The following is a 25,285-nucleotide window of genomic DNA, read 5'->3' on the forward strand; positions in this document are numbered from 1 at the left end:
TTCCCACCTTGTTGGTTGCTTGGCCTAAGGCAGCCCAGCACTGGAGCCTGCAGGCTGTTGGGTGGGGCCAGATCTCAGTGCCAAAATGGCGACCTCCAGGAGTGCTCACACCAATGAATATTCACTGGGCCCTCCACCACCAGTGTCTTTGACCCCACAGTGAGGCACAGCTGACCTCTGCCTCCCCAGGTGACCCTCCAAGACCCCCGGTAGGTTTAACCCAGGCTCCTATGGAGTCACTGCTTTGTGCTGGGTCCCAGTGCACGTGAAATCTTACGTGTGCCCTCCAAGAGTGGAGTCTCTCTTTCCCCCTCTCCTGTGGAGCTCCTGCAGTCAAGCCCCACTGGCCTTCAAAGCCAAATGCTTTAAGGCTCTTCCTCCTGATGCCATACCCTCAGGCTGGGGAGCTTGATGTGGAGCTCAGAACTCTCACTCATGGGGGAGAACCTCTGCAATGTAATTATTTTCCATTTTGTGGGTTGCCTCCCCCACCCCAGCATATGGGATTTGATGATATCATGAAAGTGCCCCTCCTACCATCTCTTTGTGGCTTCAACTTTGTCTTTGGATGTCAAATATCTTTTTTGGTAGGTTCCAATCTTTTTTGTCCGTGGTTGTTCAGCAGTTAGCTGTGATTTTGGTGTTTTCGTGAGAGAGGGTGAGCTCAATTCCTTCTGCTCCGCCATCTTGTCCAGAATTGAGGGGCCACTTTTAGTTTGGATGCTTGGTGCCTCTTTCTTCAGCACGTGCTGGCTGTTATCCCCTTGATATGGGGCATACAGGTGCAGCCACCTGTGCGCGCTCAGATGGTGGGGGCGGCGATCAGTGCCCGCTCGTGGGTCTCCTGCCACTGGCAACCCGCACACCCCTGAGACGGCTGGGGTAGCTGTTGGCACCTGCTCCTGGGTCTGTTGGCAGTGGCAGCAGGGGCAGCGATCACCATCTGCTCATAGCCCATGTGCTCTTCCCGGATGGCATGGGCAGAGATTGGCACCTGCTCGTGGGTGTCAGAGTGGCGGCAGCAGCTCAAGCACCCCTTGGACAGCAGGGCCAGCACTTGGCACTTACTTGTGGGTCTCATAGTGGCAGCAGTGCCCCGCACACTCCTGGGACAGCAGAGGCAGCACTTGGCACCTGCTCGCGGGTCTTGTAGCAGCAGCAGCAGCAGTGCACACACTCCTGGGACTCTTAGCGGTGGTGGCGGCCCATGCCCGCCTCTGGAGCCCAAGATAGCAATAGCATCTCATGCCTGCCCCCAGAGGTCATGTAGGCTGTGTCCGGTTGCCTGAGAGTGTGCACAGAGAAAGAAGCTCCTATGGTGGTCCCGCCCCTTTCCTCCTGTGCCCCCCCAACAATGGTGCCTTGCCTCTCTGGTGGGCCAAGCCTTCTTCCAAGTATACCCTCAGTTGCCACATTCCAGCCTCTTCAGGCTGTCTTGGTGCAGCCAACCCCAGTCCTCTCCCTGAATCTGACCTCCAAAGCCCAAACTCCAGCATCCAGCACCCCCTGCACCAGTGGACAAGCGTCTGAGACTGGGGAGCGCAGGGTGGTGTTACCGACCATCTGTGCAGGTCACTGTTTTGCCTACCTCAAACCAGCTGCTGCGCTGTCCTCTGAGGCTCCAAAGCTCCCCCTCCATCCAGGCTGATCTTCCCACTAGTGAGGCGACTTCCCAGGGTGCAGGAACCTTTTTTCCTTCACAGCTTCCTCCCTGGGGTGCAAGTCCCGTCCCAATTCCTTTCTCTCTTTTTCTTTTTTCTTTTGTCCTACCCGGTTACATGGAGGTTTTCTTGCCCTTTCAGAAGTCTGAGGTCTTCTGCCAGTGTTCAGTAGATGTTCTGTGTGAGTCGTTCCACGTGTAGATGTATTTTTGATGTACTTGTTGGGGTCGGTGAGCTCCATGTCCTTCTCCCCTGCCATCTTGATCCCCCCCTCCCATTTTTATTTTTTTATTGAAGTATAGTTGATTTGCAATATTTTCGGTGTACTGCAAAGTGATTCAATTATACATATATACATGGGTATGTATTCTTTTTCAAATTCTCTTCCATTATAAGTTGCTACAAGGTACTGAATGTAGTTCCCTGTGCTATACAGTAGATCCTTGTTATTTTTGATGGCTAAGAATCGTAGAGAACCATTTTCAAATGCCATTTGTGACTCATAATGTTAGAAGAGTTGAAAGAAGACCCGTTTGATTCATTCATTCAGTGTGTCAATAAATATTAATTAAACATGGATTAATTAGCATCTGTGCTAATTTGGCGCTTTTTTCTGTTTGCCTGTCTCACAAACAAAACCATAAATATATGACGGTTACAATATGATAGATTTTTTCTCAGTCACCTAATGTCTAAAACAAATTATCACACAAGAGGTTTTTTGTGGTTTGGGTCAAGAAGTGGTACACTTGACTTCTGCTCCCATTACATTTGCTACAGTTCACTGTCTTGCCCACCCCTAACTGCAGAGAGGCTGGTAAATGACCTGACTGTGTGCCTAGGAAGAAGAAAAGTATTTGGTTGGTAGCAGATCCATCTCTGCCATCGCTTCTAAAATGGAAGGCATTGTGCTGTTGAAAACGAAGCTGCTGTTAGTGGAGGCCTAGACTTCGGCCCTGAGAAAAAGTTACTTACAGTGCTCTCTGTTCTTGGCTGCGCTCAAAAAACAAGCCTTCATCTCCTCTGGCTCCTCTCTCCATCTCCATCTCCTTTATACTGGGCCAAAGATATTTTTCAAGCACATATGTTCAGATTTTTTCCCCTTGGGTTTTGATTTTACCCAGAGTCACACATGAGCGAAAGAGGCGTGAGCCAGAGCCCAGACTGTGCACAGGAATGTATTTCCAAGATTTGCTCCTAGGGCTGCTCATCTGTCCCTGCCTGGCTCTCCAGCTACTGGTCCTTCCAGGTCAGGACAGTGCCTGTTTGGTCGAAGGCCTCTGCTCTAAAGGCAACACAAGATGGCACTCCTCCACATCAGTGCATATTGACATGCAAGTGTTAGTGGACCTTAGGTTCCCCCTTGTACCAGGGCTCCCCTTGCTTACCACTGAGGCTCTGGATCCCCTGTTCCATATCGCTTGAACAGGAGCCATAATCCAAAAGCTCAAGGGTATGATGAGGTCAAAAGCTCAAGGGTATGATGAGGTCAAAAGCTCAAGGGTATGATGAGGTCAAAAGCTCAAGGGTATGATGAGGTCTAAAGCTCAAGGGTATGATGAGGTCTAAAGCTCAAGGGTATGATGAGGTCCAAAGGAAATGAACAATAAATCAGTCTCTTAATGCTTTCTTTTCTGTGTCTGACTCTGTTGAAGAGACTTGATTCCTTATATTGGGCCTGATAAATTGAAAAGCTTGCCTTTGTTTCTGTTTCCTTGTTCTTCTTATATATATGCAGATATAAAACTAAGCATAATCTCCTTTGATGTATAGCTCTCATGCGACTATAACACCAATTTACAGATTCAATGAAAGAGTAATCTGTAAACCCTATCAATTTCCAGAAATCAACACGAATGTAATCTGCTAGCTGATGCTGACCCACAGAGATGACATGGTGGACATGGGCCTGATGTCTGAGGCTCTGCCCACACTGCAGAGGCTCTGTGATCATGGCTCAGCCTCTCTTTTTTTTGTTTTGCCTATTGTGACAAGCTTTTTGGTCAGGCATGCCGTGACCTTTCTTAGCATTCTCTTAGCACAAATACATAATTTATCACTTCACTCCCTCTCGGCATCTCTATTTTTTTTTCTTCTTAGTTGATTTCCATAATTAAAATAATACTAGCTAATGGGATTATAATCAAGCATAAACATAGGTGTGGCATCACACAGCAGTACTCACCTCACTAGGTGACTATCTAGGTGATCTAAAGTGGACTTAAATTATTTTTGTTTTGTTTTTTAGTTGACCATTAAAATAAGAATTCCAACCTGAAATTTTCTTTTTTTGTTTTTTAAATTTTTATTGAAGTATAGTTGATTTACAATGTTGTGTTAGTTTCAGGTGTACAGCGAAGTGAATCAGTTATACATATACATATATCCATTCTTTTTCAGATTCTTTTCCCATATAGGTTATTACAGAATATTGAGTAGAGTTCCCTGTGCTATACAGTAGCTCCTTATTAGTTACCTATTTTATATATAGTAGTTCGTATATGTTAATCCCAATCTCCAAATTTATTATTTCCCCCCCATGTTTCCCCTTTGCTATCCTTAAGTTTGATTTCTAGATCTGTGAGTCTGTTTCTGTTTTGTAAATAAGTTCATTTGTATCATTTTTTTAGATTCCATATTTAAGTGATATAAGATGATATTTATCTTTCTCTGACTTACTTCCCCTAATAAAATAATCTTTAAGTCCATACATGTTGCTGCAAATGGCATTATGTCATTCGTTTTTATGGCTGAGTGATATTCCATTTTATATATGTACACATCTTCTTTATCCATTCCTCTGTCGATAGACATTTAGGTTGCTTCCATGTCTTGGCTAGTGTAAATAGTGCTGAGTGAATGTTGGAGTACATGTGTCCAACCTGAAATTTTCTAATATTGAACTAATGGGCTCTCAAAAAAACCTCAGCTCTTACCAGGACTCAAGAAAAACTAACACAGTGTAATTCACTGATTATCAAACCTGGCTGAATGTCAGAATCACCTCAGAACTTGTTCAAAATAGATTAGAGCTTCCATCCCACCACCTGAGATTCAGGTTTAGTAGGTCTAAGAGTGCAACTCAATAATATGTACAAGCTTTTTCTAATAGATGTAAGAGGGTCAGTTGATTAAGGACACTGTTTTCAATATAAACTCCTATTAATTGTAGATACTTGGGTAACTCTGCTTTGTCTTAACAATGGATTATGAAGGTAATGAGAACGCATAAGTAGCCTGTGCTAACAACAGCGCCTCTAGTGACAGGATGAAAGGTCGTTACTTTTCAGCAAAAGCTCAGTATAATTAATTAAGGACTGGATTTAATTCAGTGACATTTGAATTTTATAGCTATACACCTGCAGCTATAAAACCACCTTTATTATTAAAATTCCTATAGGAAAAATAACTTGGTAATTGTGAGTCTGAAACTGGTCCCTAACTTGCTTTTTCCCCATTGGCACAGTTGTTTTTATTACACACAGTGAGGCAACTATTATATATAGCAGGACAGATTATGTTTTTAACAAGTGCCCTGGGGGTTCTGAGGCAGAGAGTCCACAGACAAGGATTTGAGATCTTCAGTTACAAGCACTGGACTTGAGGTTGAAGTTCTGGGGTCTACTTCAGTCCTACTACTTGCTTGCTCTCTGGCCTTGGACAAACCATTGGGCCTTTCTGAGCCTAAGTTCCTCATCTATATAAAAGATGGAAATTCTTTACCCGACTCTCAGGGTTGTTATGACAACAAAAACAAATTCAGATAATGTGCATAGTACACCGTATGCACACATATATTCATTTACGAGATATTTGAGGACCTACTATATGCCGGGACTGAGTGGTAGGAACAAAGAAGAGAACGAGGGATGTGATCCCTGATTTTATGGAAGTTACATGGTGAGGGGTGGGAGGCAGAAAACACACAAATAAGGTAAAATTTGATAGTTCTAGTGCTTAGGGAGAAAATAAAATTGGCATTGAGCTACGTAATGACTGGTAAGGGAGGGAAGGCATGTATGCTTTAGGTGATATTTGTGTGGAGACGTGAATGACCAGAAGAAGATAACTGTGCAGATGTCTTCGGGTGGAGGATATCAGGGAAAGGGAACAGCTGGGACAAACGTGCTGATGTTCTGAAAGGAGGGACCGAAGGGCAGTGTGGCTGCAACAACAGTGATCGACTGGAAGTGTGGCCTCAGGGAGGTAGAGGGGAGGGTAAACATCTGGGCCTGAACACGTAGGGGATGGTTGGGCATGAAAAGGAGCTTGAAATTTCGCTCTAACTGCACTGGAAAAGCACTAGATAATTTAAGCAGAGGACTTGTGTGATCTGCTGCATGTGGTGGGAGCAAGGAGACCAGTTAGGCTGTGGAACAGTCCACCCAGAGAACATGGCGGCATCTGATTATAGCAACGGAGGGACTGGTTAGATTTAGGGTGTAGTTGACGTGCGAGCCGCGAGCTTCTTAGGGTCAGGAGGTCAGGTAAATATACCCGTATTAATTGTGTCATTCCCGCTGCACTCTCTTGTTACCACCCTGCATTATAGTACAAAATCACTTACCTTCACATCAGGTCATACATAATCTCAAACACGTTGAATATAGGTGAGATAAGGAGAAGGAGCCCAGTCAAAACAGATAGACAGCCTGTGCCTATATCCAAAGGTGAACTCCTCAGAACCTTCCTCAAGTTTCTGTCCCTAAACATAGTGATAGTTCTAATGAGCTAATAACTCATGCCTAGAAGGCAATTAAAGGGGAGAGGAAAAGAAAGGACAGCTTCTGATATGACGCTGTGTGACAGTGCAAGCGGGAAGAAAGGATAGATAGATGACGGAGAAAACAAAAAGTATGAAAAGCAGGTGTGAAACTCCAAAGGGCATGGGCGAATTATGGTTTTCTTCACAGTTAATGAAGGCACAGAAGAGTGAATGCCATTGTAGACTGTCCTGCCTATAAAATGGTTGAGACAAAATTAAATCCATTTGGCTTACAACAAATTAAGCTTTGGGTGTATGAAAATGATCTCATGTGGACCCTTATTTCCCCAAGGTGCTCAGTAAATGAATCTTTTCATTGTATTTTGTGGTCATGTACATGAAGTGCTGTATTTTTATCCCCAGCTGATAAAGGCCTATTAAAGTGTAATGTACACAGAACTTCCACTTATGGAAAGATGCCATAGATGTATTTTTTCCTTATTCCTCCTGGTAAATGCAACTAAAATCCTGACATTGTATATAAAACAAACATAAGACTGAAAAGGAGAGAGGAGAAAACAGACTGGCTAGGGACCTTGGGTACTGAGGAACGACACAATTGTGACTTCATTGGGTTTTCTGGGCTGTTTGTTTGTTTACCTCATAAAGCCCAAACTTGGAACTGAAGAAGGCGGCTGCCAGGAAATGCCACAGAAACAGAAAACAATGTCCCAGCTTAAGCCTGCTTCCTCTACCCAAAGGATCAGGAAAGGGGCAACCAAGCAGGACAGAAAACTAGAAAATGCTGCTCTACTCCAAACACCACCCACACCAGCAAAGCCTGAATGGGAAGACTGGACTCCTCGTCAGACTGAAACATGGTTCCCCAACACCCCCATGGACGTGGCGTCAGAGAAGATGGGTTTTATCCCCACAGGGGCACAATGTGGAGACCACGTGGGGATCCTAGACTTCTACCCTCATCCTGGAGTGTCCCTCTTCCTCTTCCCGCTGGGGTGGTGGTAGAGAAAGCCTCCTGGAGAGTTAGGACTTTCACTCATCACTGGCGGTAACAAGGCTTCTCCCACGGCAGGGTCAGTGGAGAGCAGCGGGGGGCAACAGAAACTCTACCCAGGCCCAGCAGTTAAGAGGAGCCCCCCACGTGGGTCACAAAGGAAGCCAGGTGGAGAACCTGGACTTCTTCTTCCACTGGGTAGTAACCAGGTGGCATCTCCCTGCTCCCCAACCTGAGTGGTTTCAGAGAACAGCAGCTAAAACAGATTTAAATAAGGTCCAGAGTTGTATAACATGATATGAAAATGTCCAGGTTTCAACCGAAAAATCACTCATCATACTAAAAACCTACTATTAACACTTTCATTCAAAGTAGTGATGGAAGTTCTATCCAGTGAAATAATCCAAGGAAAGGAAATAAAATGCATATAGATCAAAAGGAAGGAATAAAACTGTTCGCAGAAGAAATGATCGCCTACTTAGAAAATACCAAGGAATCTACAAAAAAAAAAGTTCTAGAACTAATATATAAGTTTAGCAAGGTCACACGCTATACAAAACAACTGTTTCTGTATACTAGCAATGAACACATGAACACTGAAATTGAAAATACAATATCATTTACCATCCCTTAAAAAAAGTAATAATTGGGTATAAATCTAACAAATTATGTCCAGGACTTGTACACTGGAAACTACAAAACTCTGATGAAAGAAAGTAAAGGAGATCTAAATAAATAGACATACAGTGTTCATGGATTGGAAGACTCAACACAGTAAAGATGTCAATTATCTCTAAATTGATATACATGTTTGTATATTTCCTATCCGAATCCCAGCAAAATTTTATAGTTGTAGACAAGACTATTCTAACATTTATGTAGAAAGGCAAAGAAACTAGCATAGCAAAGAATAATAAAGTGGGAAGAATCAGACTCAAGAATCAATTTTAAGATTAATTATATAACTACAATAATTAAGACTGTGGTATTGATAGAGAGATAGACACATAAATCAGTGGAACAGAAACAAGAACACAGAAGTAGAGCCACAAAAATATACTCAGCTGATGCTGACAAACACAAAAGCAATTCCATGGAAGAAAGAGAGCTTGTTCAATCAATGGTGGTGGAGCAATTGGACATCCATAGGCAAAAAACAAATAAACTTTGACCTAAGTCTCACGCCTTATACGAAAATTAACTCAAAATATATCACAGACTTAAATGTAAAATGTAAAACTAGGAACCTTTTAGGAAAAAAATAGGAAAAAAAGTATAGGATCTTGGTCTAGGTAAATAGATCTTACACTTAACATTAAAAGCATGATCCATGAAAGGAAAACTCGATAAATTGGACTTCATCAAAAGTTAAAAGTTAAAAACTTTTGCTCTGTGGAAGATCCTGTTAAGAAGATAGGGGAGGGCTTCCATGGTGGCACACGGGCTTCCCTGGTGGCACAGTGGATAAGAATCTGCCTGCCAATGCAGGGGACACAGGTTCGATCCCTGGTCCAGGAAGATCCCACATGCCCAGAGCAACTAAGCCAGTGCGCCAGAACTACTGAAGCCCACGCACCTAGAGCCCGTGCTCTGCAACAAGAGAAGCCACCGCAATGAGAAGCCCACGCACCGCAACGAAGAGTAGCCCCGGCTCGCCGCAGCTAGAAAAAGCCCGTGCACAGCAACGAAGACCCAATGCAGCCAAAAATAAAAAAATTTTTTTTTTAATTTTTAAGGAAGATAGGGGAAAAAATCTATAGACTGGGAGAAATTTATTACAAACCACATATCTGACAAATGACTTACATCTAGAATGTAAAGAGCTCTCAGAACTCAGTAGTAAAAAATAATCCAATTATAAAATGCTAAAGGACATGAAGAGACATTTCATCAAAGGTATAAAGATGAAAAATAAGCACGTGAAAAGATGTTCAATATCATTAGCCATTGGGGAAATGCAAATTTTTAAAAAGCCACAATGAGATATCAATACACACCTATCAGAAAGGCTAAAATTAAAACTAATGATAACGTCAAATGCTAACGAGGATGCAGAGAAACTAAATTACTCATACATTACTGGTGGGAATGTGAAATGATACAGCCACTCTGGAAAACAGTTCAGTGGTTCCTTAAAAATCTACTGTATGACCTAATAATTACACTCCTGGGCATTTATCCCATAGAAAACGAAGACAAACGTTCACACAAAAACTTGTACAGGAATGTATATAGATGCTTTACTTGAATAGCCAAAATGTGGAAACAACCCAGGTGTCCTTCAACATGTGAATGGCTGAACATACTTGGTACGTCCATACCATGGAATACTACTCAGCAATAAAAGGGAGCAAACTATCGATACATGCCACCACGGTACCATGTGAGACCTGGAAGAATCTCCAGAGAATTATTCTGAGTGAAAAAAAGCCCATCAAAAAAAGTTACATACCGTATGATTCCATTTATATAACATTCTTGAAATGCCAAAATTATAAGAAATGGAGAACAGATTAATGGTTGCCAAAGGCTTAAGGCAGGGCTGGGGGCAGCATAAGGGATCCTTGCAGTGATGGAAATGTTGTTCTGTAGCTTAACTTCGTCAATGTCAGTGTTCTAGTCATGACATTGTACTCTAGTTTTGTAAGATATTACCGTTGGGGGAAACTGGGTAGAGAGTACGCAGGATTGCTCTGTGTTATTTCTTATAACTGCATGTGAACCTACAACTATCTCAAAATAAAAATTTAAGCCCATAAAAATCGAATGTATTGGATCATTTGTTTAATGATAAGATGCACAAATCATCCCAACTTGTTGGATACCATGCTCTCTCCTCAGATTCTTTTTGTGACAATTCTACGGTAGCTAGACAGATAGGTGCGTGGACGGATGGTTTTTATAGTATACAGTTAGAGTTTTTTCAAAGGGAAACACGGTCAGTGGAAAAAGCCTGGGTATGTCCCTTGTTCATTGTTGGTCATCTCGTGTTTCAAGGGAATACCCAAAGCCACCATCTAATAAAATGTCACGCTCCTTCTCACCCTCAGGAAAGCCACTAGTGAAAACATCCCGAGGGACTGTGTTCAACACGGAGGAACCCGCCATCACAGTTGATGTAGGAGGCACTGTCAAAACAGTTGGAGGCGTGAATGTGACTATTAACTGCCAAGTTGCAGGTGAGAAATGCATTCATATGTTAATTCATTTGTTCAAATATTAATGGAGCCCTGTGCTAGGTTGGGGGCTGAAAAGATAAGTACAAATTCTACTCTCAGGGATTTGGGGCTAGTAGGAAAACTGAAGCATGAACCTCAGTCACTCTGAAAGTGGAAAGTGCTGCCGGAAGTTGAGAGGAGGAAGACTGGGACAGATTAAGGGAGAAGAGGTGGTTTTTATCTCTGTCTTGCATACTGGTAGAATGTGAGCATGCAAAGATGGGGGCAGAGGGTGTTCCAGGGTGATGACAGAGTGTGAGAAAATTCATGGAAGCAGGGAAGCTGCAGGACTTCAGGGCAACAGCGTGTGCTTTGGTCTGGCCGGAGCCCAGAGTACATAGATAGGGTGGTGGGGCTTAAACTTTAGTAATGTGGGTTGCACCTGTGCCGTGGGAGACTTTGATGAGGAGTTCAGACAAAGGCAGATTGAAAGTGACATTAAGGGGCCATGCAGTGCATAAAATGGATTGAAGAAAAGAAATACAGGGACAGAGAGTCCAGTTAAGAAGCCATCATAGTAGGGCTTCCCTGGTGGTGCAGTGGTTAAGAATCCGCCTGCCGATGCAGGGGACACGGGTTCGAGCCCCAGTCTAGGAAGATCCCACATGCCGCGGAGCAACTAAGCCTGTGCGCCACAGCTACTGAGCCCGTGTGCCACAACTACTGAAGCCCGTGCGCCTAGAGCCCGTGCTCTGCAGCAAGAGAAGCCACCGCAATGAGAAGCCCGTGCACCGCAACAAAGAGTAGCCCCCGCTTGCCGCAACTAGAGAAAACCCATGCACAGCAACTATAGAAGACCCAACACAGCCAAAATAAATAAATAAATAAATTTATATCCAGAAATAAAGAAGCCATCACAGTAGTTTAGAGCAGAGGTGCTGGGGCCTGAACTCAGGGCAGTGGTGGTGGAAAGCGCGGGAGTGGATGGCAGGGGTAAGATCAACAGGAACCTGGAGCTTACTCACTTCAGAAGTGGGTAGGAGTCATTAATGAAAACAGCCAATGCTGTTAGGAGTGTGATAATAGACATTGCCCTTGAGTAGGCCTTGCAAACTCAGAGGCCTAAAGGGACCAGAAAGTCACAGGAAAGTGGAGGAGTAGTGGACCAGAGGAGGTTGTAGTATGCTCTTCATAAAGGCATCTACTGTCAATTAAAAAATAAAAAACACCCACATAGACTGGAACAAAGCTCAGCTACCAATTCTCCCCTCCTGTGAACTGCTAGCCTGTCTACCCCAAGGGTTTTCACACCCACAGTGCAAAGAAAAAACGGATGGCTCTTGTGCCCAGCCACAGTCCCCTGATTGCTGTCCTCATCAGATATATCTTCCTGCGGCACCCAAACCACGGTTCCCCAGTCCTACCCTGTCTGCAAAAAGGACAGGCATTGGCACCCCCTGCTCTGGGGGTTTCTTCGTCTTAGATCTCAGCCCCAGCATTGGAAGATTTACCTCCACTTGTGATTTATAAGGCCAGAGAGAACCCATTTTAAAAGAAGTAGGAGGAGAATCTTCATCTAGAGCATGTTGTTTCCAAAGAACAGCCAGGTCTGGTTTTTCTCTGAAATGTTCTGGTAGCTCCAGGAACCCAAAAGTATAAATCTCTCTCTGTCATCATGCATTAGCTGCTTCTTGGTAAAGCTTCCCTTGGCCTGTGCATCCAACCTCATCAGTGAAAGCTTCTGGAACTAAATCCCTTCAGGCCCTATTAGGACAGAATCTCTGACAGGGCTTCCCATGAATGAGTTGCCCCTCTATACACAGACTGGTGGTAGAGGCAGGGTCCTTTGTGCAGGACCATCACTCCTCACGTGATCACTAGGAACATGGGCCTTGGAGACGGAACACCAACTGGACATATGATGGACCTTGTTGGGCCTCCTCTTGAGCACTGGGATTGGTAGGACTAAAAAAATGGGAAGCAAAGGGCAGCAAAAGCAAGGAATTGGGCATTTGAGGGAGAGTGAGAGAACCAGAATCCAGGTGGAGGAGTATTTATCATGGGGAACCCAAGACAGTCAAACCAGCTTTGGTCAACTCTTCCATGCCACCTAAGGCCATGTCTCCCGACTTCATCCAGAGACTCACTCTTGGTAACCTGATGGTGAAATCCTAGGTTTTTAGGTCCAGTTTTTGCCTGGCTATGTACATTACGTTCTTTGCTTTTATGTTTATTCGTAGGGCCATTTGTATTAATCATGGTTAACTAAAATAAATGTGTGTCTCTGCCATTATGCCTTTCGTTAAGTAAGATTTTTATTCAATGTAGATGGGAAAGAGCCTGCTTTTGATTAAACTGTTGGTCTGTGAATTTACTGGACAAAGAAATCATTCTTGAGCTGAGTCTCCAGTCAAAATGCTGACAGCTATAATGCTAAATGGCAGAAAAAACTAGTTTTACTTTGATACTACAAGTAGCTTTTATGGCTCTCTTGTGACATAATTTTAATGGCTATATAATAGTGTATTTTAAAAATATTACATAATTTACCTAGAATAACTCATGTCCTTACATGTTTGAGTTGTTAGCAGTTTTTCATTAAATAACTTTTTGCATACATATGTTTTCAACATGTAAAATTCAGCCTCACAAATTCTTCCCAACTCTTAAGCATAAAAAGCATTAAGCAATGAGTATGATGAGGCTTTTTCTTGAAAAGTGATCCAATCCCTTAATACCACTCCCAAACTTGTTCTCTACTTAAGAAAATTCAGAAAACTGAGTAGGAGATAAAGGGTTGGAGGAGGAGGGAGTGTTTCAGTCATTGGGAACAGGATGTACCTGAGGTAGAAAGAGTGTGTTGCATCTGAAGGAGTGAAATGTGGCTGGTGTGTCTGTAGGACGGAGAGCAGAGAAGAAAGTAGTGTGACATGTGGCTGGGAGGTGGGGAATAGTAGGCAAGGGCTAGATCTTATATGCTTTCCTAGATTATGGTACAGTTTGGAGCAAGGGTAGCTTTTGCAGACTTAGGATATAAAATTGTGAGGACTGGTCATGTAGAAATAACTAGTTGAGGAGTCAATGATAGGCAGTGTATTAACTAGGGAAGGCTAGACTCTGGTAACAAGTAGATTCCCAAATGTGTAATGACTCAAACACAATAGAAGTTTATTACTGCCTACCTAGGAGTCCAAAGAGTGGTCCTGGTCAGCTGGAAGGGATCTGCCCCCCACAGTCCTTCAGCATCACAGAACACTGGTGGCTATGTTATCTTGATGCCTTCCAGCCTTCCAAGGTCTCCCCAGAGGTTCTCTCTATCCTGTCAACCAGAAGAGGGGAAAAACAAAGTGTAGACGATGGTTGAGAAGATTTTAAGGGTGACACCTGGAAGTAGCACACATTACTACTTCTCACATTCCTTCTTAGTCACATGGCTACTCACAGCTACAAGGGCTGCTGGGAAATACAGCCGCGCTGGGTACCCAGGAAAAAGGAGAAACAGCTATCAGTGTCTGCCACAGTCAGTGTGAAGAAATGTGGAAGGCTGAAAACCTTTCCAGACTTACATGGTTCTTTAGAATAATTGCCAAGGCTGACATTTAAGCTACTGTATCCTTTCCTTGTCTTGCACCAAACCATCAAAGAAACTTCTAGAACTTATCATGTCAAGGTGTACCTTTCAGTGGATGCCCCACCTCAAGATGTTGACAAGTCACCATGGTGCAAGCAGCCTTCCAAGTGTAACAAGTGGTCTAGTTAACAAGAATATCCTGTCTGGGATTTAAAAAAAGATGATTATACATCACCCTACCTGGCAGCTCAGTGGAGATTAAAGACGCTAATCCTCATAATCATATCAAGTTACATCCCATTATGACTACACTCATTTACTGATCCTTTCAAGCAGCAGGGAGAGCACTGTGTTATTGATAAGATATGCCACAAAGGGGGGAAAGTAAAGGCAGGTCCTTTTCCTTCCTTTTTTAGACACAAATCATACCAGGGAGTCCAGAGTGTGGAGCCTATCCAACTAACTTGTCAACAGCATAGCTTTGGACTTTGTTCTGTGGTGTATATTTTTTGTCATTCTTCAGACATTTCTTTCTGTAGAATGTGCTGTCACATCTACAGGCTTGGGAAAACAAACCTTCCACAACCTGACTAAGCTTCTCACCAAGAAGAGCACTAGCAAAGCCAGCACAAATGGATTCTAGAAAGTTCTCTCTTAACAATAATCTTGGTGTTACAATTACAGCAGAAAGGTTAATCCCCAAAGTAGGAAATATTTAAGGATTTGATACCAGAAATAATAGTGCAGCAATTCGTACCTTTTCTAAGGAAGCAGCCTGGTATAATGGCAGGCGGTGTCATGTACTTGTTAGGAAGGGGATCCCTAGCATTAAATGTATCTGAGTTTGGATCCCCACCTGCCATTTGTAGGTCACTGATGGACCATGAGGTAGAGAGGAGGTACAGGGACTCTGTCCCCATGTAATCATTCAGGAATCCAAACTAATGTCATTTTAGGCAGATTTCATAATCTCTTCAGGTCCCAATTTCCTCATCAGTAAAATGGAGTTAATAACAATGCTTTGTAGGACCTTTGTGAAAAATGAGTGATTATGTTTATTAAATGTTTGGCTGATAGCAAATACTCAGTAAATGTTCTTTCTCCATCTAATATGTTAGGATATTTTTGTATAGCTCCTGACCTTGGTGCATTCCCAATGTCTAGGTATTCTAAACATCATTGTTAGGTATGTGTATCTGGTACCTTTTCCAGGGACTCTGGCATATATGAGGGTTGGTGATATTTTCTGAAGCATCATTGTCATCTCTTGAGAGAAAAAGAAAAAAGAGATCTCTGGTGCATCGTTTATTTTTCTTCTCCCCTCGTTCCAACTTTGTTTGTAATATGTCAGAACCAGTCATGGCAGGACTGGCTGTCATTCTGAAGTATCTTTTTGGTGTCATTCTCTGCTTAAGGCGCATGATCGCAGGCAGGAATTCCCCAAAATGTGACACCAGCGACTCCATCTCCATTGGCAAATTCTTGATGCAGGTCCGTGTTTGAGGAAGTCTAAGAGAGGTTTGCTAATCTGTGTATTAAAGAATGATTCCTACATCATTTGGCTTCCCTCGGCACTGCTGTCACTTCTGTGGTCCCGGTTTTACAGAGACTGGAGGTCACTTCCTTCTACCCTTCGTTATCCTGAACATGTCCATTTCTCCCATGAACTCCCCTGCTCTCAACTGAGGAATTCAGCCCTTTTAGCCAAGACTCTGTTTTGTCCTGTTAAACAGACTTGCTTTCAAAGGGGCATGAGGCCAAGAGTGATGAAGTGATGAAGGAAGAAGCTTACACCCACTTCCTGGAGACATGAGAAATGGTTCCATCCCTGGGTCATCTCTTTCTCCCTCCTCCTCTTCTTTCTCACCATCCGTGTCTCCCCTCTGGCTGCCGTACAGTCACATAAGCCCTGACCAGTGAATGACACATAGGGGAGCAGCAAGTCTTGCTGCAGGAGCTGACCGTGTAAACACAGTGTTGGCTCTGAAGACACTCATGCCATGGCCCATGGACACTGTCATGGAGAGAGAGCATTCCCCCCGACCATTCACTTAGTCACCACGCTTTTGCTGGTGGAACTGACAGCCCATTAGTCTGGTTCTCTTACCCTGCCTCCTCGCCCTAGAACAGCCTCAGTTCCTATCAGGGATTTTGTGCTTACTGCCCACAGCCCTCCTCCAAGGAAGGTGCCAGTGACAAGTGCTACGTGTAATCAGTTCATGGTGAGGGAAAGTGGGTGAATACTTGCAAAAGATGGTTTGTAGGACCTCATTTTTCCTTGCACTTTCAGGAGAGAAATAACTGGAAGGGTTTTCTTCAGCTTACTTTTCAGAGGCTTTCTCCTGAGTGCCATGGAATTTTTTTTTTCCCCAACATGAAAATGGAGCTCAGGGACCAAAGTCTAAGCTGGCATGGCTGGGCATCATGACGCTCTTGCTCTCCCTAGTGGTGGCTGCAATGAAAAATCATCTTTTCTGCCTCTCACCTGCATCTTTTCTCCAGGTGTATTTAGAGATAGTGCTAGCCTGGCCCCTCTCATGCACCTGAGCCTTAAGTTTCACAGTGTGTGCCCCTCCCTGATGGGTCAGGGCTGCAGTATCCAAGTCTCCACCCCTTTCAGCAGCCTTGCCTCCTTTCTCCGGCCAGCCTGCCAGTCCCTAGTGACTCACATTGAATTATGGGTAATCTGAACAACAACAAAAGAGAGAGGACCAGAGAGTCACTCTCCTGTTCCCCATTAACAGGGAGAAAAGCCCTACAGATTGGGCAAACACTTGGGCCACACACCTTAGGCCACCATTCCACCACTGGAAACTCCACCTGAGGCAGCAGCAGCAAGGACACCAGTGAATTCACACAAGGTAGCTCATTGTTAGTGAGGGAACATATGAGACCACCCTTCCATCCCACCCCACTTCCTGACACTGGGAGTTCAGGAACAGCAAGTGCTCAAGGGGTCATAATGAGGGCTGATGAGCTGGCTGTTACAAAGTAGACTGTGGGTAAATTTTATTCATCAAGGACAAACAACAGGTACACAGGCAACTCCTTGAAGGTGTCTTCATTTTCAACAGTAGGCTGCCCATGAAGGGTAAGGCTGCATTTGCCCCAAGGGCAAAATCCATCCCCAACTCAGGGAAAGCGCAGGACTAAAGCTCTGGCTCTGACTGTTCCTGGCTTTGACCCTATTTACCTGGATCTGACATTCTAAATCTGCCCTGGATACATGTCCAAGAGTTTTATGAGCAAACGTTGTGAGCTGAGTCAGCAGGCTAGACGGTGCAAGGGACGGAGCTTTCTACTCCCTGGAGACCTGTGAATTAATGCCACACGCTTTCTGTCTCTCAGCTCACTCAGAGCTTGGCCTCCTATGCAGACCATCTCAGAAGGCTTGTCCTGAGCTGGGGCCTGCTTACCAGCATGTGACCCACAGGGAAACTTCCTCAGGAATTAAAGCCATTCATTTGTCTTAGTCTACTCAGGCTGCTATAACAAAATGCCATACGTTGGGTGTCTTAAACAGCAGAAGTTTATTTCTCATGGTTCTGGAGGCTGGCAATTCCAAGATCAAGGTGCCAGCCCATTCAGTTCCTGACCAGGACTCTCTTCCTGGCTTGCAGACAGCTATCTCTTGCTGTGTCCTCACAGCAAGATGAAGAGAGAGAAAGAGAAGGTCTCTTCTTATAAGGGCACTAATCCCATCACAAGAGCCACCCCCCTCATCACAATCTCATCTAAACCTAACAATCTCCAAAGGCCTCACCTCCTAACACCATCACACTGATGGTAGTTAGGACTTCAACATATGAATTTACAAAGGACACAAACATTTAGTCCATAACACTCCTAGAGGATAGAGCCTGACTTCCAAAGACTGGAACCCCATCCCAATTCAGATGTGCATACTCTCCCCAGCTCTCTCTCACAACAATAACTTAGATTGAGGAGAGAGCAGAACACTTTCTTTTTGTCTTTCTTTTTCTGTGGTGATACTGATAGTCCAATCTTTTCTTGTTCTAAGAAAATACTTAGGCTTCAAAAAATACAGGCTTGTTTTCTACATGGAGTGTCAACTCTGGTAAGGATCTAGCAGCTTTCATTTGTCTGGTTCATGAATATATCAACATTTTGTAGCTTTTAACTTTCTACTGAGATATAATATTTATACAGAAAAGTGCTCATATCATAAAGGTCCCAAGCCCACCAAACCAGCCCCCAAGTCAAAAAACAGAGGATTACTAGCAACCAAGCTCCCTGTCCCCACTCTCAGTCACAACCCCTCCCAGTCCATCCCGGTCTCAGAGGAACCCCCCACTCTGACTGCTGACAACAGAGTAGTGATGTTACCAATTTTTGTTTTCTGCTTTCAGAAACAACATCATACTGTGTACTGTGTGTGCTCTTTCATGCCTGGTTTTTCTTATTTAACGTTAGGTTTGTTTCATGTAGTTGTCAGTCATTCATTTGCACTGGTGTATACATTCGGTTCTGAGGTGTTTTCTCCAAAGAACTTGGGTTCACTCCTTCCACCCTGGCAAGTGCCCTTTTCCCAGCTGCCTCCTTCCTCTTCTTGAACCGGCCTCTCTCTTCCTGCCTCATCAGTGGAAGGTTTAAAAGGCAAAAGATCTCAAGACAGCTGAGAGGTCAGAAGCATTATTTAGTTTGGCTGAAGGGGAGTAGAAGACGCCCAGGCACATGCTTCCTGCGGAGCAGCCCTGGGGCGGGCCCTGGCAAGAGGCTATAAATGCCTCCAGGGTCACCTGAATGTGTTGGCTGATGAGTTTATTTTCTTTCCTCCCAGGTGTGCCTGAAGCCGAAGTCACTTGGTTCAGGAATAAAAGCAAACTGGGCGCCCCTCACCATCTGCACGAGGGCTCCTTGCTGCTTACAGCCGTGTCCTCCTCGGATCAGGGCCTGTACTCCTGCCGGGCGGCCAATCTGCACGGGGAGCTGACTGAGAACACCCAGCTACTGATCCTAGGTAAACACCTCGAGGCCGGCTGCCCCCTGTGGACCCCACTGGGGGTGACTGTCTAACCCACCCTCTACCTCCTCCTGTCCCTGATCCAATTAAGTGCATAAAGGTAAAATCAATATCCCTTCCCTTCTCCTCACCTTAGGGCCTCCCAGTAGAAAGAACACAGACCTTGGGGCCAAGCAGATGTCAGTTAGAACCCTAGCTCTACTGCTGACTCACTGTGTAACCTGGGCAGGTCACTTAACCTTGCTAAGCCATAGATGCTAGTCTCTGTGTAGAAACTTATGGAGCAAGATTGCCCATATTTGGGTAGGGGTTGGCAAATAGAGGTAACAGAAGTACAGCAGTCGCTCTTAACTCCTTCTATGTTAAGGACTTCTTGGAGAATCAGACGAAAACGATAGATTACCTTGTCGAGAAAAATTCATAAATGCAAAATTTTTTGTAAAATTTCAGGAAGTTCATAGTCTAGTCCACCTGAAGTCCACACGTGTACACCCCCTGTCTTTGTCCGTTCCGGCTGCTATAGCAAAATAGCCACAGATTGGGTGGCTTATAAGCAACAGAAGATTGTTTCTCACACTCCTAGAGACTGGAAGTTCAGAATCCAGGCGCCCTCATGGTCGGGCTCTGGTGAAGGCCCTCTATGTGGATGCAGAATAATGGCTTCTTACTGTGCCCTCATGTGGCTGAAGGGATGAGCCAGCTCTCAGGGGTCTCTGTGTTGAGGACACTAATCCCAACCAGGAGGGCTCCACCTTCATGACCTAATCATCTCCCAAAGTCCCTGCCTCCTAATATCACCACCTTGAAGGAGTTAGGATTTCAATGTACGAATTTGGGGGATGCAAACATTCAGACTACAGCACCCCCAAACATAAGGACCTCTGATTAAAGAGTCTAACACAGTTCGTGGCATAAAATAGTTATTTAAAAATAACAACAATTGCTGAGACACCATCAACACTCATTGATGCCCAGGGCTGGACTCAGCCATGTGCAAGCTACAACCCTTTTGTCCCCTGGATTAGGACTCTCTGCTTCTCTTCCCCACAGAGTCTGGGAATTGGTGGGATAGGATAAAGAAGCTTGTTTTTGTCTTACTTTTTTTAAAAGGCAATTATTAGAGCACGTGTGCTGGCTATCTCAGGAAGAGAAAGCCATCATTCTTAGGGGAAGAAAAAGGAAAATGTGAGAAATATGAATAATTACACACTACGCATACATACAGTTACATACATTATGGGCTTCCGCGGGGAAAAAGAAGTAAACTTTATATTTTCACACCCCAAACTGATGATATACCAAAGCACAGGGTCTACCCCTGCCCACTCAAATTTCAGAGATGCCCACATGGGTTTTCATCTCAACGGTGGCTGCATAAACCTCCAGTTATCTTAGGAAGCCGCAGAAAATCAGCTCCGCGAAGGATGTGATTTGTTTTGTGTTGGATTTCATCTGGCTGAGCTGCTCGTCTGGAGCCTGGGGCCTAGAGACTCTTGCCCCACACTGAGTTATGGAGCGTACTGTGGGCTTTTCCTCCCTAATAACCCTTCCTTGTCGCCTCTGCTAACAGAGCTGAAAGCATGGGAGGTGTAGCTGCTACCGTAGCTCCACCAGTGAAGTGTGTACGGTCTGGGAGCCAGATCTGCAGCATTCCAATGCTAATGCAGTGTGACCGTGAACGTGGAGTTTGAAGAACATGACGTCTTCCCATTTTAATCAAACTGGATGGGGAAAAAAATCACTAGTTAGATTCTTAATTTTAGGGCTTTCTGCAATCAGAAGTCTTGGTTTACTCATCAAAATTTGTTACTTTCTTTAGGTATTTTATGGACATAGAAGTAGTGTTTCTCTTTTTTTTAATCAGCCCAAAATGTGACTTAATTTTTAAATGAGGGATTTCATGTGTAAAGCTGAGATTTCATGCCAAGGCCTGTGACTTAACCTGTAATGTGGAGACTTGAAGTGTCATGAGGCGGACTTTCACTCATGAGTTCGTATAACTATTCATTAAGTGGGATGACTATTCATTAAGTGTTGCCTCGGAGTCCCATGTAGAGCGTTAGGATAAATAAAAGCAGTGACCTCTGTCCTTGGGGAATTTACAGTTTCCCTCAGAAGATCAGCTGGACATGCCCTGAAGAAGTAAATTAAGACAGAAGCTGTAAGGACACTAGGAAGGTGTGACATTTGGCCCCGAAAGATCGGTGGTTTTAAAGATGGGACATAACCTCCCCTTTTGGCTCTTAATAAATAAGCAAAGACTTCTTGAATTTTAATATTCTTGAAGGACTATTCAATTTCAGTACTCTCGAGGGAACTCCATTTCCCTCAACATTCAATTTCAATATTTTTGAGGGAATATTAAAAAGGATGGGAGGAAAAGAGTCTAGGTTTGAATAAACTGTCACTATCAGTTCCTAAAATGATGGTATATCAGAGTAGAAAGAGACCTTGGAAATGACGAGGTTTTTCATCATTTTATAGTTGAAGAAACTAAGGCTTAGAGGGATTAAGTGACTTGCCCAAGTTAGTGAATGAAAGAGCCACAGCACAAATTGAGTTCCTGAATCCAATCACGATGTTTTTACCCTATACCATATAAAGAATATTTTTAAATTATATAGAATATATAGAGAATGTCTTTAAAATTTTTAATTTATATATATAAATATATAAACTCATCACCGTTTTCTGTATGTGATGGTCTTTTGCAGTCAAACGCACAGTAGACAGAAGGCATGTTTCTGAAGTAGACTCAGGCACCACTGTGACTTATTTATTTGCCATCCCTAAAAAGTACTAAACAAGGTGACAAGCACACAGTAGGCCCTCACTGAACACTGTTGAAATGACCATCAATTACAAGGGCAACCCTCCTGCTTCTCCTTCCACTCCAACAAGTGCTCTAGAGTAAAAGGTGGGGTTGGCCTTGGAGTGTGACGCAGTGCTACAGGAGAGGAAAGAAGAAGGGGAACAGAATTCTGCTTCTTTCCCAGGAGAATCTGGGATCATCCTACCACTAGGTTCAGCAGGTGCTTGCCTCTTTATTTGTTCAGTGGAAATAATAAGCAAGCCACTGTACTTCCCTTTTTGTCACTTTTATCTCTGGTTAACTGTGATTCCCGATGACGTCAGCCCTGACTCCTTATAAGGTTTTGAACAATAAATCATCCCTATCCTGCTTCTCTGATCCTACTTGGGCATAAAAATCCAGATCACAAAGCAAATTCCCAGCCTCACAATTGGACCCTTTTCTTCCTAGAAAAAAGCCACTCACAGGATCCTTCGCCATACGAAATTCCTGTGGTGTATCCCAGTCTGTGGGGACAATAACAAAGTACCTCCCTCTAAAGGTTGTTATAGGAGTTAAATGAAAAATATTTTAGCAGGGGACTTGGCATCTAGTAAATGCTGAAGAAGCACTGGCTTTTTTAAAGTGCCTTTATAATATAGTTTCATTTAACTATGCGTTTATAGAGTCCCCAGTGGTACTGTGGAATAGAGTGGCATACAGTAAGGAGCTCCGGAAATCAACATGCCTGATTCTTATTACTGACCTTACAGTTTCAGGCATCAAATATTATATTTAAAATTCAGACTCACCTTGATGGGAACACCTTCTCTATAGGAAAAATGGTGTTAAAGATAACAATAGTAACGCCTGCCTTACACACAGACACACTTCCATGCATGGCCGCCTCTCCCTCTCCCCTTAACACAGACTTTATGCTTTAACCTGCCTGATGCACCATCTGCCTTCTCACAGATCCCCCCCACGTCCCCACGCAGTTGGATGACATCAGGGCCCTGCTCTCAGCCACTGGACCGAACCTTCCTTCGGTGCTGACGTCTCCGCTGGGAACACAGCTGGGCCTGGATCCTGGGAATTCCGCTCTCCTCGGTGAGTCCGGCCCTCTGGAACATTGGGCAGAGATCCAGGGCTGGACAGGATTTATGGGTGGGTGACTACTTGCAGGTGGGAGGGAAGCAGCAGTCGGGGGTGGCCAACAGGAAATCACTAAATTGCCTACAGAATCCAGACTCACCAGTGGAAACTTGGCTGACTTTCCATATGAGGTGACTGAAGTTCTTAGTCTGGACCTGAGCTTGTCCAGAGTCTAATGGGGCTCCTTTCTAAATCCTCTTGGGCTGATGCCACAGTCCAGATTCTCTCAGGCAGATTGATGGCGCTGAATTTGGAGAAAGATACAGCAGTGCAGAACAGCTCCTATATCTCCTCACCCCTTGCCAACTGTATCCCAGTACTCCTCCATTACCTCTTCTTACCTAAATTAGAGCTATAACTAGCCTTCAAGGAGAAAACTGCAATATCAGTACCTCCCGAAAGCCAGGCCATCTATTTAAACCTCCTTCAGTAGGTGGGGCGTAAAACCAACCCAGAGAGGCCCCTCAAGGCAAGTGTTTAAGTAACTCCACCAGGTACAACTTCCCTGGCGTCTGTCATTGGTAACCTCCACCAAGTTATTGCCCATGTGGCTGGCACCCTCTTGTAGCAGAGAGTTGTTCAAGGGCATCCGCATCCTGGGCCCCTCACCCCAGAATCGTGGAGATGCCAGAGCAACCTCTACATTCCCAGCATGCCCTCTGGAGATGGTCAAGGTGGAGAAGAAGTCCTCTGCCCTCAAAGGCCTGGGAAAAACAGGCCTACAAAATGGAGAAAATCTTCATGCTCACTGTTTGTGGCCCCAAATGTTGGTCACAGTAGCTAGAATTATGTCCTTGACTCAGTGTTGAAATTTCCTCTACTCTTCTCCTCGCCCACGTGCAGGGGACAGGAAGCCAATGGGTTCTCAGTCTTACTGGTCATAACTTAACAATACGGCCCCAGGGCTTGGTATCTTTAGGGTTCTAGCACAGAAAGATTACCTTCAGTTTTTGTTAACATCTGAAATTAGCAAAGAATGCATACAGGCTTATGGAAAAAGCTTCTGATTTCTCTGTTTCTGATCTGGGTAAAAATAAAACACAGATACAGTAACGAGTAGCGCTGTTTGTGGTAACAAACTTGGCATTGAGTTTTTGCACGTCATGATCAGAATTCACAGAAGTTTAAACTTCTTTTTTTTGTTTGTTTTGGCATATAAAGGGTAAATTTATTCCAAATTAAACATGTGCATCGTAAACTTTTTATTTTAGGCCCATCACTATGAGAGATTGTCATAACTTATCGTCCAGTCACTAGCAGGGTGTGCAGCACTTGTTTATTTTCAAGTTCAATGACTCTTGGGTCACTCAGGTCCCATTCAGCGTGCTGGAAAAGTCGACCTGCTCATGTTTCCCATGATAGCTTTACTTTCTTTCTCCCTTATTCTGGAATAATATTTTGTCTTATTTTAGCCATGGGCAATAAGAATTTATTGTGCTTTATGCTGCTGCATTCCATTCCTAGTTTATAGTGCTTTGGTACCTTAGACTGGTATTTAAATCTAACGGTTAAGAGACACCTTAATGCCCTAATTCACATCCAGACCGCTCCACCTGAGTAGACCACGGAGGCAGTATGCATAAAGTCCCTGAATGTAACTGCATGGGCAAAATGGACTCCAGTGGTGAATGTCAGCGTCTTGCCAACACCATTGAACTAGGAGAGATCCATGTGGAATCGTGGAGATGAATTAGGGAATGGTGTCAAGTATCAGGTCTCTGAGAAGTAGGTCACTGGAGACAGACCAGAGCCTCATTGTTATGCTTTGATGCTGAGCACTGAAGGATGGGGGGTAGGGATGCAAATAGGCACAAAGGAAAGGAAACAGGCCCTCGAGGTGAGGAAGATGCCAGGAGCCCAGAGGAGGTGAAAACGTGTGAGATGTGCATCAGGTGTCTGTTCAGAAACAGCTGTAAGACCCCGCTGCTTTAAAACGGATGACAGGCAGCTGAGCTGGGATAGAAACTAGGCCTTCACAAGGAGCGAGCCTCAGCCAGAGCTTGTCCACTCAGATGTGACTCCAACCCTTACCGGAAGCATTCTAAGAGCCTCCCTGCATCTGGGGCCTCCCTGGCTAGTGATTCATCCTGATCCGTTAGTCCATTTGCTCCCCTTTGGACCAGCTCCCATCCCTGGCTCCTGCTGGTGGCCCTTTCAGACCAGAGTATGCACTCTGGGTACAAGAAACAAGCCAGAGGCCAGAGAGGAGATTCTGTGGAGGGTTGCTTAGAACTCAGAATGGTAA

General features: G+C 44.3%; 1 protein-coding gene across 2 annotated transcripts in view; it reads left to right on the forward strand.

Moving 5' to 3' along the window:
* The window catches only part of ADAMTSL1 (ADAMTS like 1), a 1,031,718-nt gene that overhangs the window by 913,559 nt on the left and 92,874 nt on the right, over positions 1 to 25,285 (forward strand). For both annotated transcript variants that reach the window (XM_060155110.1, XM_060155111.1), the window contains 3 exons: positions 10,432 to 10,560; positions 18,912 to 19,091; positions 22,861 to 22,995. In XM_060155110.1, coding sequence (XP_060011093.1) covers positions 10,432 to 10,560; positions 18,912 to 19,091; positions 22,861 to 22,995 — 444 coding nt within the window. The remainder of the gene's footprint in view (positions 1 to 10,431; positions 10,561 to 18,911; positions 19,092 to 22,860; positions 22,996 to 25,285) is intronic.

The sequence above is a fragment of the Lagenorhynchus albirostris genome, chromosome 7, assembly GCF_949774975.1.
Source record: "Lagenorhynchus albirostris chromosome 7, mLagAlb1.1, whole genome shotgun sequence".
Classification (NCBI taxonomy): domain Eukaryota; kingdom Metazoa; phylum Chordata; class Mammalia; order Artiodactyla; family Delphinidae; genus Lagenorhynchus; species Lagenorhynchus albirostris.